The 14,972-nt window shown below is 45.0% G+C and overlaps 1 protein-coding gene across 1 annotated transcript in view; it reads right to left on the bottom strand.

The window, feature by feature from the left end:
• LOC134929625 (collagen alpha-1(XXI) chain-like) overlaps nt 1–14,972 on the bottom strand; it is a 293,832-nt gene that overhangs the window by 142,129 nt on the left and 136,731 nt on the right. The window contains exon 4 of the mRNA XM_063925210.1: nt 606–771. Within this exon, the coding sequence (XP_063781280.1) occupies nt 606–771 (166 nt within the window). The remainder of the gene's footprint in view (nt 1–605; nt 772–14,972) is intronic.

Here is a 14,972-nt window from a genome sequence, read left to right as displayed (position 1 = left end):
GTAGGGGGGGTTTAATATACAAGTGGAGTGGGCTTAATATTTATAATTTTCCAGTGGGAGGGCAGCTTGCTTGACCACGGATATCTCAAGTTCCTGGGAGTTGAATTTCTTAGTTTTCAATTTGACAAAAAATTAGAGAGTCTTTCCTTTCAGGAGATATCTTGGGGATCTTGGGGATCGAGGTTCAGGAGCCGGGGCAATCCACCAACAAAAATATAAAACCACATCCCAGGCATTTGAAGCAGGAACTAGCTGCTGGAAGGCTGATCGCTCTGGTTCTGGGCATTGTAGAGGCAAGGTGGCAGTGTCCACCGAAAGGGAAGAGTCCCAGCTTTTGTAGTGGCAGAACTAGAAATATCCAGCCAGAAAGAGCAATTAACAGGGTCAGACGGGGACCGCTGTTTTGAAGTCAGATATCTCCAGTTCCCTAGGGCCGATTTTCAAAAAGCTGCTATCCCTGGAAAGAGGGGACCCTCAGTTATCAGCATAAGGCCCTTAGACTCCTGTGGCCCTTGGGGAACTGCCCATTATGCCCAATGGAAAATACAGCCCTGTATATTAAGATTACTTATATACTATATAATAAACATATAAAGATATTGCACCTTGTGTTTTCAGTCACATCCACATCAGGGGTAAGAAGATAGGCTTTTTCGGAAACCAATGACCCTGTTATCTTCTGGCCTTTCTTATGAATGTTCATTCCCACAAGTAGCTCAAACCCCTTTTCATCCCGTGAAGCTACAGGTATTCTGGTTGGGCATACAGATTCTACAACAAACGAGATGTCTTTGCTTACCTAAGGTACATCCATTACATCAACACTTTTACTACATTCATACAGTAAATGACAGTTGAAATATTAATGGTAATCTCAATTATACAGAACAAAAAAACAAATATTAAAAAAAAAAGATTTTTTTATATACGAATTTTGCAAAACTAAACCTGTTGAAGCATACTAGATTTAGCTAATTATTCATCCTGGAAAAATAATGATGACAGGTCTTTGAAGAGGATAAATCAACATAATTGTGTTGACAGAAAAAATATATTTTAATTGAAAACATGTAAAAAAAAGTTAAAAAAAGATGTTTATTTTTCCTCAAAATATTGCATATAGAAAGTTTCAAATTTATCAGTAAGTATTTTAATGTTGATTTTAAAAAGTTACTGGTATTACAACTCCAAAATAGAACATGCATACTTAGCTACCTCATCTCTCAACTCTTTTTTCTGTTTTTTTTGTTTTTGGTGGTTGGTTAAATTGCAGCTTTATAGATCTCTCTCTTTGTATTCTTATTGTGTAAAAAAGCGTCATGGAGATTTGCAATGCAGGTTTGTCTTTAGTATATTCTTGCTAAAAAATGGCATTTACACTAAAATGAACTTTAGTAAATGTGCCTCCAGGTCTTTGTGGACTAGGACCTTTTTGAATTTAGGGGTCCATTTATCAACAAGTTTTAGCTATTTAAAACTCATTGCGTATAATAAATGATGCTTCAGGCAATCAGCTCCTGTCATGTGTTTGAAAATGACAGTTGGGAGCTGATTGTCTGGAGCACTATTTATCATACTAAATAAGATTAAATAACTAAAACTCATTGATAAATGGGCCCCATAGTCCCATATGTCCATCTGAGGTGTTACTGTAGCTGGTATTCATGCTATCCAGCAATGTGAAAGTTAAGGCAGTGACACTCTGGACGACGTGAGCAATGAACGATACTGTCCATTATTTTCCCTTGAACTTCCCGGACTCCTGGATGAACAATAATGAATGAGATAGAGCGGCCAGATTGAGCGATTTCATGAATGACTGAACGATATGCACCGTGTCGTCAATGATAGAGACAAAACTGAGTGGCAGGGACAGACAACAGACTACCTAGTTTTTAACCCATAGGAGTGCCCATTGTTCTTCATTCACACCGGCCAGTGATTTTCAACCTTTTTTTACTTGCGGCACACCGAACAATATTTTAAAATTGCCAAGGCACAGCATAAGTTCCTCACAGAAAAAAACAAAATACACACATTGGTCCTTATTAAAAAAAAAAAAAAAAAATCCACACATACATTGGTCTACACCAGGGCTGGCCAAACCAGTCCTTGAGATCTACCAACAGTTCACATTTTCCAGAACACCTAGCTGGTGCACAGGTGTAGTCATTACTAATTAAGATGTGCTGCATTCATTCCTAACTGACTATTCTACAGATCTCCAGGAGGCCTGGAAAACATGAACTGTTGGTAGATCTCGAGGACCGGTTTGGCCAGCCCTGGTCTACACAGAAAAAACAATCACATTGCTCCCCACATAAATCATGTTGCTCAGTACATAAATCCTATTGCTCCCCACATAATTAAATTATATTGCTCCTCCTCAATTATATTGCACCTCACATATAAATCAATCACATTTCCCCCCACATAAATCCTATTGCTCCCCACATGAATTATTCACATTGTTCCCCACATTAATCCTTATTCTCCCCACATGAATCCTATTGTTCCCCACAGGAGAACTAAAATAACAAATATTAGCCCCTACCGGTCAGCTGTCCTCCTTCCTGTCTCTCAGTGGCAAGGGTTGTTCATAGTGGAGTGCTGCGAATACTGAGCAGCAGGCAGGTGTGGATGTGGGTGGGAAAGGAAAGCTGTGTATGCAAGCAGAAACTGGAAGATGTGTATGCAGGCGGGTGGGCTGGCTGGGTGGTGAGATGCAGCGGTCGTGACCTATGATATCACACCGCCACGTCTTCAAGGAATAGGTCACGGCCGGAGCACGACTAATCCTCTAAGAAGAGCCCAGGCCAACAGTTCACTCTGAAGGTGCAGGAAGCTGCTCTGGCTCCGCGGCACACCTTGCAACTGGTCGCGGCACACTAGTTGAAAAAGCCTGCATTAACCTATGTCACTCAGAAGGGTGAAAATAAGTGATATAGTTTAAAATATCTTCCAGTATGGCACTGTCTTTAGTCAACTCTCCTACACTTAGCTGTCATTAACCAGCTACACTTGTGCTTGGCTTTTAAAACTCTAGCTTTCCCAGCAATCGGGGCCAGAACATTTACAGCATACTTGCCTACCTGACCCTCTCCATGAGGGAGCAAATGCTCTGTTCCTGGACTTTCCTGGTAATGCATGATTGCCATCACCTGTGGTGAAACACCTTTCTTATCAATCAACTAGCTCACAACAGGTGATAGATACATTACATTACATACATTACCAGGAAAGTCCAGGAACAGAGCATTTTCTCCCTCATGGAGAGGGTCAGGTAGACAAGTATGATTTACAGTTTCCTTTGTATCTGCAAACCTTGTACCTGGCCTGAATAGCCTTTGGATCTGCAAACATTGGGGTTAATTTACTTGCAAGCCACTGCTTCTCAGCATGTTTAAGAAGGAAATTTAAAATGACAATACTATTCAAATAAAATACACCAGGGCTGATCTTGAGTTGGGAGCAAGGTAAAAGAGCAAGTAGCTAATCTATGCACCTGGGACAGACCATGCTATAATACAAGGGGTGCAAATACATTTATTTATTTGTGTGCATGCAGGCAAAAAGTGTCTGTTTTTTTACATGCAGCCCACAAATAATGGGTAACTTATTTTTTTATTTTGCAATATAGATTTGAGTTTGTCCCTCTGTGTATTTTAGATCTGCCTCACCTGCAGTACAACGTGATTTTACCCAGCTGCAAAGTTTCTTGCTCTTGTTTGCTTTGTTCCCAACTCAGAATCAGCCCCACCATGTTTTGCAGTTGCTTGGTGAATTTACCCTCTTGTTTCTGAAGAGGCATTCCTACAGTATGTTTTGTATATGCAATCCTGTATATTTGCAACCCTTGCCCCTGACCCTGGAAAGGAAAACTTTAATGACTTGTCAAAGCTAGGAACCCTGTGTTATCTGCACAGTTTATATTAGTAAACATTGCTTTAGCGTTATTGACATTCACTGACAAAATATTCAGTTAGTATTGTTACCTGCACAGCTTAATTATGAGCACTACCAGTGTATCAAGCTATTGCAGCTTCTGTAACTTTGGCACCAGTGTGTACTCTTCAGCTTCTGTAACTTTGGCACCAGTGTGTAATCTTCAGCTACTGTAACTTTGGCACCAGTGTGTAATCTTCAGCTACTGTAACTTTGGCACCAGTGTGTAATCTTCAGCTACTGTAACTTTGGCACCAGTGTGTAATCTTCAGTTACTGTAACTTTGGCACCAGTGTGTAATCTTCAGCTACTGTAACTTTGGCACTGTCACGATCCGGGTATCTGGACGCCATTTCTTACCCATCAGATGCCTCCTAAGGCTGGCTCAGCGCTCCAGGACCGGATCCCATCTGTTATCCTGATGTGTACATTCCTGTATCCTCTCCTGTCACTCTGGGACGCTGTCACAGTAAACGCCATATTACACCTGGCATGGCGTCTCCCGCGGCCTCCGCCGCCGTCCCTGAACTTCTGCATGCAGAGTGTCTGAGTGGCGATTACGTCAGCCGCGGCCTCCGCTGTGTCCGCGTGGTTGGATGTGCATCTGTCAGCCTGGCGCCTCCTGTCTCCGGTGGCCGGCGCCGCCATTACTGTTTTCATTACCACATGGATTACAAACCAAACTTCCCTCCAAGTGTCTGCATGGGCGCAGCCATCTTGGATTCTGTCAGCTGATCATTTCCACCAATCTGTTCTCAGTATTGATAATCTGCATAATTGCCTAGCCAATCCCTTCCTTGCTGCAGGTATAAATACACTGTGCCTGAGCAAGGAAGGCGTCAGTGCTTTGGTTGTCAAACCTAGTTCCTGTTTGTCTCTCTCCTGTGATTGTCTTCCAGGTTCCAGCTCCTGTCTCAAGACTTCCACCATAGAGACCCGCACCAGCATTCCACCTGCGGTGTAGCCTGACTCTCCAATCCATTGTGGATTCATCTGTTTCCAGCTACAACATTACCTGCTTCCAGCTCAGCTTCCAGCAGAGTACAGCTTCCCTTAAAGGGCCGGTGTCCTTTCTACACTTTACCACTCTCCACCGGTATTATTATTTCTCCGCTCTCAAGTTCTACATTTCAGTTCATATTTCATCGCTCCCAAGTTCATTTATTATTTCACTGGTTCCAGCCAGTATCCACTCCGTGCTAACAACAGTCTGGTTCCAGCCAGTATCCACAGCAGCTGTTTTATCTTCAGCAACCCAGCTTTTCCTGGAACACCAGCTGGCACAATCCTGGGTTATCTCCATTGCTACAGTCGGGCCTGGTAAGGACTTTCCATCTAGAAGATCATAAGAACTATCTCACACTACCAGTGCCCTGTGGCTCCTGCCATCCTGTAGTACCCAGGAACTGTATTTATTCTTTGCTGACTTTTACGTTTTCTTTTACTGCTGCTGTGTTGCGGAGTTGTCATAATAAACATCATTGACTTTTATCCAAGTTGTCGTGGTCACGCCTTCGGGCAGTTATTATTCATGTTACTTACATGTCCAGGGGTCTGATACAACCTCCCAGGTTCCGGTACATCTCAGCCCCTACAACTGAGGCTGCCTCCCGTCAGCTCAGGCCCTCAGTTGTGACAGTAAGCACTGACCTAATGAATCCAGCCGGAGACCAGGATCAAGCGGCCAGGCCGATGCAAGAACTGGCAGCCCGACTAGAACATCAGGAGGCTGCACAGGGCCACATCATCCGCTGTCTCCAGGATCTCTCTACTCGGCTGGATGGGATTCAGACAACTCTCCGTGGATCAGGCGCGTCTGGTGCGTCAACCACAGTGACTCCAGCTATAACCCCACCCACCTTACCCATTTCTGCTCCACGTCTTCATCTTCCAACGCCAGCAAAATTTGACGGATCTCCAAGATTCTGCAGGGGATTTCTCAACCAGTGTGAGATTCAGTTTGAGCTACAACCTGGCAATTTTCCCAGTGACCGTACAAAAATTGCCTACATTATTTCTCTTCTCAGTGGCTCAGCCCTTGATTGGGCATCACCGTTATGGGAGAGGTCCGACACCCTGCTATCTTCCTACACTGCCTTCGTGTCAACATTCAGGCGCATCTTCGACGAGCCAGGCCGGGTAACCTCAGTTTCATCCGAGATTCTCCGTTTACGCCAGGGGTCACGTACTGTAGAACAATATCTGATACAGTTCCAGATCCTGGCATCCGAACTGGCATGGAACGACGAGGCCCTGTATGCTGCATTCTGGCATGGCTTATCTGAGCGTATTAAAGATGAGTTAGCTACCAGAGACTTACCTTCTAAGTTAGATGAGCTAATCTCACTCTGCACGAAAGTTGATTTACGTTTCAGAGAGAGAGCAACTGAGCGTGGAAGATCATCTGCTCCAAAATCTTCTGCTCCTCCTCCTCGTCAACTGTCACCATCTAAAGATGAGCCCATGCAACTTGGCCGTTCCCGTTTAACTCCTGCTGAGCGCCGAAGACGTCTCTCTGAGTCTCTCTGCCTTTACTGTGCAGCTCCGTCTCACACCATCAATGCCTGTCCCGAACGTCCGGGAAAACTCCAAACCCTAGCTCGCCCAGGAGAGGGCCGGCTAGGAATAATGATCTCCTCTCCATCTCCTCATGATTGTAATCTCCCAGTGTCGCTCCAAATTGCTCAACGTTATCGGAACGTCATTGCCCTCCTTGATTCCGGAGCAGCTGGGAACTTTATTACCGAAGCCTATGTTAAACGGTGGTCCCTACCCACCGAGAGACTTCCTTCGTCCATCTCCTTAACTGCCGTGGATGGCAGTAAAATTTTTGATACAGTTATTGCTCTAAGGACTCTACCAGTTCGTCTGAGAGTGGGAGTTCTTCATTCCGAACTTATTTCACTTTTAGTGATTCCAAGAGCCACACATCCTGTGGTCCTGGGCCTTCCATGGCTCCGTCTTCACAATCCTACAATTGATTGGACGACTACGCAAATCCTGGCATGGGGTTCCTCCTGTGCTGAGACATGTTTGTTTAAAGTATTGCCTGTCTGTTCTTCCTCCCCCAGGTCGTCTGATGTTCCACCTCCTCCATATCAAGATTTCACGGATGTGTTCAGTAAAGCTTCTGCTGATATCCTTCCTCCTCATAGAGAATGGGACTGTCCGATTGATCTCGTTCCAGGGAAGGTTCCACCTCGAGGCCGAACTTATCCGTTGTCTCTGCCTGAGACGCATTCTATGGAGGAATATATTAAAGAGAACCTAGCAAAGGGGTTCATTCGACCTTCTTCTTCTCCAGCCGGCGCAGGCTTCTTTTTTGTAAAAAAGAAAGATGGTGGTCTGCGGCCGTGCATCGACTACAGAGGTTTGAACGACATTACCATCAAGAACCGTTATCCTTTACCCCTGATTACTGAGCTCTTTGACAGAGTTAGCGGAGCTACCATCTTTACAAAGCTGGACTTGCGAGGTGCATACAATCTCATCCGGATCCGTGAGGGTGACGAGTGGAAGACCGCCTTTAACACCCGTGACGGACATTATGAGTACCTCGTCATGCCCTTCGGATTGAGCAATGCTCCAGCTGTCTTCCAGCATTTTGTCAATGAGATCTTCAGAGACATTCTATACCGTCATGTCGTGGTCTATCTAGACGATATCCTCATTTTTGCCAACAATTTAGAGGAACATCGTTTTTGGGTTAAAGAGGTTCTGTCCCGTCTCCGTGTCAATCATCTCTATTGCAAATTAGAAAAATGCGTCTTTGAAGTCAAGTCCATTCCGTTTCTAGGGTACATTGTGTCCGGTTCCGGACTAGAGATGGATCCTGAGAAACTACAAGCAATCCAAAATTGGCCGGTACCCTTAACCCTCAAAGGGGTCCAGAGGTTCTTAGGGTTCGCCAACTATTACCGAAAGTTTATACGAGACTTTTCCACCATTGTGGCGCCTATTACTGCTTTCACTAAGAAGGGTGCTAACCCGTCCAAGTGGTCTGAAGAAGCCATGCAAGCATTTCATCTTTTAAAACAAAGGTTCATCTCTGCGCCTGTTCTGAAACAGCCTGACATCGACTCTCCTTTCATCTTAGAGGTGGATGCCTCCTCCGTTGGAGTAGGAGCGGTGTTATCTCAGAGGGCTAAAGATGGCCATTTACACCCTTGCAGTTTCTTCTCCCGGAAGTTCTCCCCAGCTGAGCGCAACTATGCCATTGGCGACCAGGAGTTGCTAGCCATCAAGCTCGCTCTAGAAGAGTGGAGGTATCTGTTGGAGGGAGCTTCTCATTCAATCACCATACTTACAGACCACAAGAACCTTTTATACCTGAAGGGCGCACAATGTCTCAACCCTCGTCAGGCCAGATGGGCACTTTTCTTTTCCAGGTTCGACTTTAAACTCCAGTTCTGTCCGGGCTCTCAGAATCGCAAGGCCGATGCCCTTTCCCGCTCATGGGAGCAAGAAAATGAGTCAGAGTCTTCAGACAAGCATCCTATTATAAATCCGTTGGCATTCTCCACGGTAGGGATGGACTCTACGCCCCCATCAGGGAAAAGTTTTGTGAAGCCGATGCTAAGGAAGAAGCTCATGCATTGGGCCCATGCTTCCCGTTTTGCCGGACATACAGGTATCCAAAAAACCCTGGAGTTTATCTCTAGGTCCTATTGGTGGCCAACTCTGAAAAAGGACGTCTTGGAGTTTATTGCATCTTGCCCAAAGTGTGCCCAACATAAAGTATCCCGCCAGTCGCCTGCGGGGCAACTGGTTCCACTATCCGTTCCCCGTCGACCATGGACCCACTTGTCGATGGATTTCATTACAGACTTACCCATGTGCAACAAGTTCAATACCATCTGGGTGGTAGTTGACCGGTTCACCAAGATGGCACACTTCATTCCTCTCACCGGTCTTCCGTCAGCTTCCAAGTTGGCTCAAGTATTCATACAAGAGATCTTCCGACTCCACGGTCTTCCTGAAGAAATTATCTCAGATCGAGGAGTTCAATTCACAGCCAAATTCTGGCGAAGTTTATGTCAAGTCCTCCAAGTCAAGCTAAAGTTTTCCGCGGCTTACCATCCTCAGACCAATGGTCAAACCGAGAGGGTGAATCAGGACTTGGAGGCCTTCCTCCGCATCTATGTGTCCTCCTCTCAAGATGACTGGGTTCAATTACTTCCCTGGGCCGAGTTCTGTCATAACAACCAGTATCATTCTTCATCTGCTTCAACACCATTCTTCACTAACTTTGGATTCCACCCTAAAGTCCCTGAGTTCCAACCGCTTCCAGCAACTTCTGTTCCCGCAGTGGATATCACCTTGCATCAGTTTGCCAATATCTGGAAGAGCGTACGATCAGCTCTGCTCAAGGCATCGTTCAGGTACAAGAAGTTTGCGGATAAGAAGCGTCGAGCAGTTCCTGCTCTCAAGGTGGGTGATCGGGTATGGTTATCCACGAAGAATTTGAGGTTAAGAGTTCCCAGTATGAAGTTTGCACCTCGCTATATCGGTCCTTTCAAGATTGAACAAGTCATCAATCCTGTTGCTTACAGACTCCAGTTGCCTCCCTTCTTAAAAATACCCAGGACATTCCATGTTTCCCTGTTGAAACCGCTGATCTTGAATCGGTTTCATTCCTCACTTCCTCCAACTCCGAAAGTCCAAACTCAACGAGGCGTTGAGTATGAAGTGGCCAAGATCCTGGACTCACGTCACCGTTACGGTCAACTACAATATCTTATTGACTGGAAGGGTTATGGTCCTGAGGAACGTTCATGGACCAATGCTTCTGATGTCCATGCTCCTGCCTTGGTCCGGAGATTCCATTCCAAGTTTCCTCAAAAGCCAAAGAAGTGTCCTGGGGCCACTCCTAAAGGGGGGGGGGGTGCTGTCACGATCCGGGTATCTGGACGCCATTTCTTACCCATCAGATGCCTCCTAAGGCTGGCTCAGCGCTCCAGGACCGGATCCCATCTGTTATCCTGATGTGTACATTCCTGTATCCTCTCCTGTCACTCTGGGACGCTGTCACAGTAAACGCCATATTACACCTGGCATGGCGTCTCCCGCGGCCTCCGCCGCCGTCCCTGAACTTCTGCATGCAGAGTGTCTGAGTGGCGATTACGTCAGCCGCGGCCTCCGCTGTGTCCGCGTGGTTGGATGTGCATCTGTCAGCCTGGCGCCTCCTGTCTCCGGTGGCCGGCGCCGCCATTACTGTTTTCATTACCACATGGATTACAAACCAAACTTCCCTCCAAGTGTCTGCATGGGCGCAGCCATCTTGGATTCTGTCAGCTGATCATTTCCACCAATCTGTTCTCAGTATTGATAATCTGCATAATTGCCTAGCCAATCCCTTCCTTGCTGCAGGTATAAATACACTGTGCCTGAGCAAGGAAGGCGTCAGTGCTTTGGTTGTCAAACCTAGTTCCTGTTTGTCTCTCTCCTGTGATTGTCTTCCAGGTTCCAGCTCCTGTCTCAAGACTTCCACCATAGAGACCCGCACCAGCATTCCACCTGCGGTGTAGCCTGACTCTCCAATCCATTGTGGATTCATCTGTTTCCAGCTACAACATTACCTGCTTCCAGCTCAGCTTCCAGCAGAGTACAGCTTCCCTTAAAGGGCCGGTGTCCTTTCTACACTTTACCACTCTCCACCGGTATTATTATTTCTCCGCTCTCAAGTTCTACATTTCAGTTCATATTTCATCGCTCCCAAGTTCATTTATTATTTAACTGGTTCCAGCCAGTATCCACTCCGTGCTAACAACAGTCTGGTTCCAGCCAGTATCCACAGCAGCTGTTTTATCTTCAGCAACCCAGCTTTTCCTGGAACACCAGCTGGCACAATCCTGGGTTATCTCCATTGCTACAGTCGGGCCTGGTAAGGACTTTCCATCTAGAAGATCATAAGAACTATCTCACACTACCAGTGCCCTGTGGCTCCTGCCATCCTGTAGTACCCAGGAACTGTATTTATTCTTTGCTGACTTTTACGTTTTCTTTTACTGCTGCTGTGTTGCGGAGTTGTCATAGTAAACATCATTGACTTTTATCCAAGTTGTCGTGGTCACGCCTTCGGGCAGTTATTATTCATGTTACTTACATGTCCAGGGGTCTGATACAACCTCCCAGGTTCCGGTACATCTCAGCCCCTACAACTGAGGCTGCCTCCCGTCAGCTCAGGCCCTCAGTTGTGACAGGCACCAGTGTGTAATCTTCAGCTACTGTAACTTTGGCACCAGTGTGTAATCTTCAGCTACTGTAACTTTGGCACCAGTGTGTAATCTTCAGCTACTGTAACTTTGGCACCAGTGTGTAATCTTCAGCTACTGTAACTTTGGCACCAGTGTGTAATCTTCAGTTACTGTAACTTTGGCACCAGTGTGTAATCTTCAACTACTGTAACTTTGGCACCAGTGTGTAATCTTCAACTACTGTAACTTTGGCACCAGTGTGTAATCTTCAGTTACTGTAACTTTGGCACCAGTGTGTAATCTTCAGATACTGTAACTTTGGCACCAGTGTGTAATCTTCAGTTACTGTAACTTTGGCACCAGTGTGTAATCTTCAGCTACTGTAACTTTGGCACCAGTGTGTAATCTTCAGTTACTGTAACTTTGGCACCAGTGTGTAATCTTCAGCTACTGTAACTTTGGCACCAGTGTGTAATCTTCAGCTACTATAACTTTGGCACCAGTGTGTAATCTTCAGATACTGTCACTTTAGCACCAGTGTGTAATCTTCAGATACTATAACTTTGGCACCAGTGTGTAATCTTCAGATACTGTGACTTTGGCACCAGTGTGTAATCTTCAATACTGTGACTTTGGCACCAGTGTGTAATCTTCAGATACTATAACTTTGGCACCAGTGTGTAATCTTCAGCTACTATAACTTTGGCACCAGTGTGTAATCTTCAGATACTGTGACTTTGGCACCAGTGTGTAATCTTCAATACTGTGACTTTGGCACCAGTGTGTAATCTTCAGATACTATAACTTTGGCACCAGTGTGTAATCTTCAATACTGTGACTTTGGCACCAGTGTGTAATCTTCAGCTACTGTGACTTGGCCACTAATGCGTAATGCTCATCTTCTACGGTCTTGCTATCAGTGTGTAATCTTCAGATACATTACCACATCATTGTACTGTCCAGCTATTCTCTGCTACCCTTGTGCAATCATCAACTGCTGTGACTATTTTACCAGTGTGCAATCCTGATTTTCCTTTCAGCATAAACGTCTCCCAACCACTGTCTATTCCTCCATGTCCCCAATTCTATAAAGATTGCTACATTTCCACAATCTCTGACTGGCAGCATAATTCTTAATAATCCTTGATAGATGTAATTTGAAACAGTAAAGTCTAATACTCCGAACAAGAGGGTGATATAAATTTCTTGACCCAAGTGATGCAACATTTTGGGTTAAATAACAAAAATATGAAAAAAGCATAATCTCATTTTAGCTCTGTTACTCACAAGCCTCACTCTCACTCACACCAAGTTTTATTCCACATTTTAACCCAACATTAGCATTATACCTAGCATTAGTCTAAGCAGATGTCCTTACCACCAATTTACCCCAATCTATAGTACAGCTCTTATCTTTTCTGTACAGCTGAGATTGCAGAAATGAAATGCACTACATACTGTACTTCAGTATCGGGCACATGTTGTCACACTGCTTATTTGCTTTGGAAGGTGTTTTACTTAGTTAATATAGCACCTTCACAGTTATATCCATTGTGTGGCTTTGACAAGTCTGTAACTGGGCATATACCAGGCCTGAGACTTATGAATGTAAAACAAACATATGCTGTATTTTAAGTTACATTACCATTCATGAGTTTAACAGGTGTACTGTATTACCTCAGCTGTTGAACATGAGCCATGGCCAAGTCTGTGCGGTGTTTATATTAAGATGATGATGGCCTCTTATAAATTGTAACATGTTAGCATCATAGCGAATCAGGATAGCTTTTAATTCTATGATGATGCTGGTAGTTGCTATAAAGTGCTGTTTCCCTGCTGTAAAACTGTGTTTTTGAAGACATTTATATGATGACTACCTTATTTACCTACAGATGGGTCCACGTTTATCTTGACTAGTTTTCTGCGCCTAGTCACAACATGATTTATTAGCATAAACCCTTCATCTATTGTTCTCAGCTGCAATACAATACATAGAACAATACAGCAAGGGATTAAGTCTGACTGACCAGTCTCAGTTAATCCTATTAAAGGTCAAGATAAATGTGGACCCATCTGTACCTATCTTGCTGTGCAGCTTAGACTTTGAGGATCCAAGTGATACCCCTTTCAGACCGCCAGCTATGAACATGGGTTATTGGCACATGAACGCTCATAACCCGTGTTCATGTGCGGTCTGAAAGGTGCCAGGGCTGAAATACTGGGTCAAGCGACCCAGTATTCCAACACGGGTAGTGAGCAGGGTTGAACACATGTTCAACCCGGCTCGCTGTGCAGTGTGAACGGAAGCCGGGTCGATGCAACCGGTTTCCCGTTCACTGTGTGTGGACGGGCAGCGATTGGTGATCATGTGATCTCCAAGCGCCGCCCAGCCACGTCAATGCTGATGTCACCAACCCGGCAATATGCCGGGCTGCTTACAGCGACGGCGGGGTGCCTGAGGCGGGTCGCACACTGGGAGCTCTCGTGTCAGAAATACAAACTACAAACTCCACACAGGGCCATGGTGTGAATTAAACCCATGACCTCAGTGCTGTGAGGCAGGAATGCTAACCATTACACCATTTGTACATAATAGGTGAATGACAGATGCTTCCAGAAAGGTGGGTGACAGAGAAGCTTCTAGAAGCATCTGAATGAAAGTGAGAGTCAGGGGTGTTTTGCTTTATTAATGTGTTCCTAGCATTTGCAGACTGCATATTGGGAAAGACACTATTATGGTAAGTCCTGAATACATTTATACAATTTGTCATTTTTACGGATGAGGTCGGGACGCGGGGCACCATCGGTTGGTGTGGCCTGGATGCCTTGGGGCATTACATTGTGATATTTAATTCAGCAACTTTTTAGCACCTAATTATTTTATTACCTATGTAACAACTATTAACATTACCTCTCACTCATGTAACACTCTTAATACCTGTGCTGGCTTGGGAGTTCCCGTGCCCCGGGCTTGTATCTTAGTGTTAGGGACCCACCTTATAACGAGGTCACCTTGGACAAAAATTATGCCAAGCACCTAATTTTTACTATATGTTAAATTGCAGAGTTAACTAATTTTAACTTGCAGAGTTTACCATCATTATTATTGTTATTGGCAGTGCTTGGTGCCTAGGGTGTGCGTGTTAGCCCCTCTCATTATGATTGGAATTAGGGTGTGCATTGTACACTCGCCCCCCCCCCCCCCCCCCCCCCCACACACATATAATTCTATATTGTGTACATGCATACATTTGAAGGAGAAGACTCCTTCAGCTTTACTAGCACCCTTCCCCCTGCTTTGGGTGTTTTTAATTAGGAATGTGTTCCTAGCATTATTAGCAGTGTTTGATGCTTTAGGGTGTACACCTGCAATTTTTCTTCTTTCGAGAAAGTGAGAGTCACACAGTGCATTTAGCAGTGCAGTGAAAGATTGCTGAACCTACTGTATGAAGGAGTGTACTGAGGGCCAGGTGAGTACTGCAATCCAGTGGATGAAAGAAGAAAATTTATCTATAACCAGCTTTGACAATGATAGCGGGTACAGGGCCACATATAAGGAAATGGTGGAATTGTACTTCCAGGTCAATGATATTCATAGCATAGTGCCAATTTTACTGAGCACCACGGGCCCTAATTTATTGGCTCCCCTGAAACCTTCTGACAATGATGTAACTAGAAAGTTGTGGGCCCAATAGCAAAATATTAAAGGGGCCCAGGCACTAAAGCTTCTGTAGAGGCACCTCTCTCTGCAGCTGTTGTTCATTTTATGCCCCACATTAGTGCCTAAGATCACATTTCGCCACTACAGTATGTAGTGCCCCAAGTTCACAT

The sequence above is a fragment of the Pseudophryne corroboree genome, chromosome 5 (assembly GCF_028390025.1).
Source record: "Pseudophryne corroboree isolate aPseCor3 chromosome 5, aPseCor3.hap2, whole genome shotgun sequence".
NCBI lineage: Eukaryota > Metazoa > Chordata > Amphibia > Anura > Myobatrachidae > Pseudophryne > Pseudophryne corroboree.
This window is presented reverse-complemented; position numbering and strand designations above follow the sequence as displayed.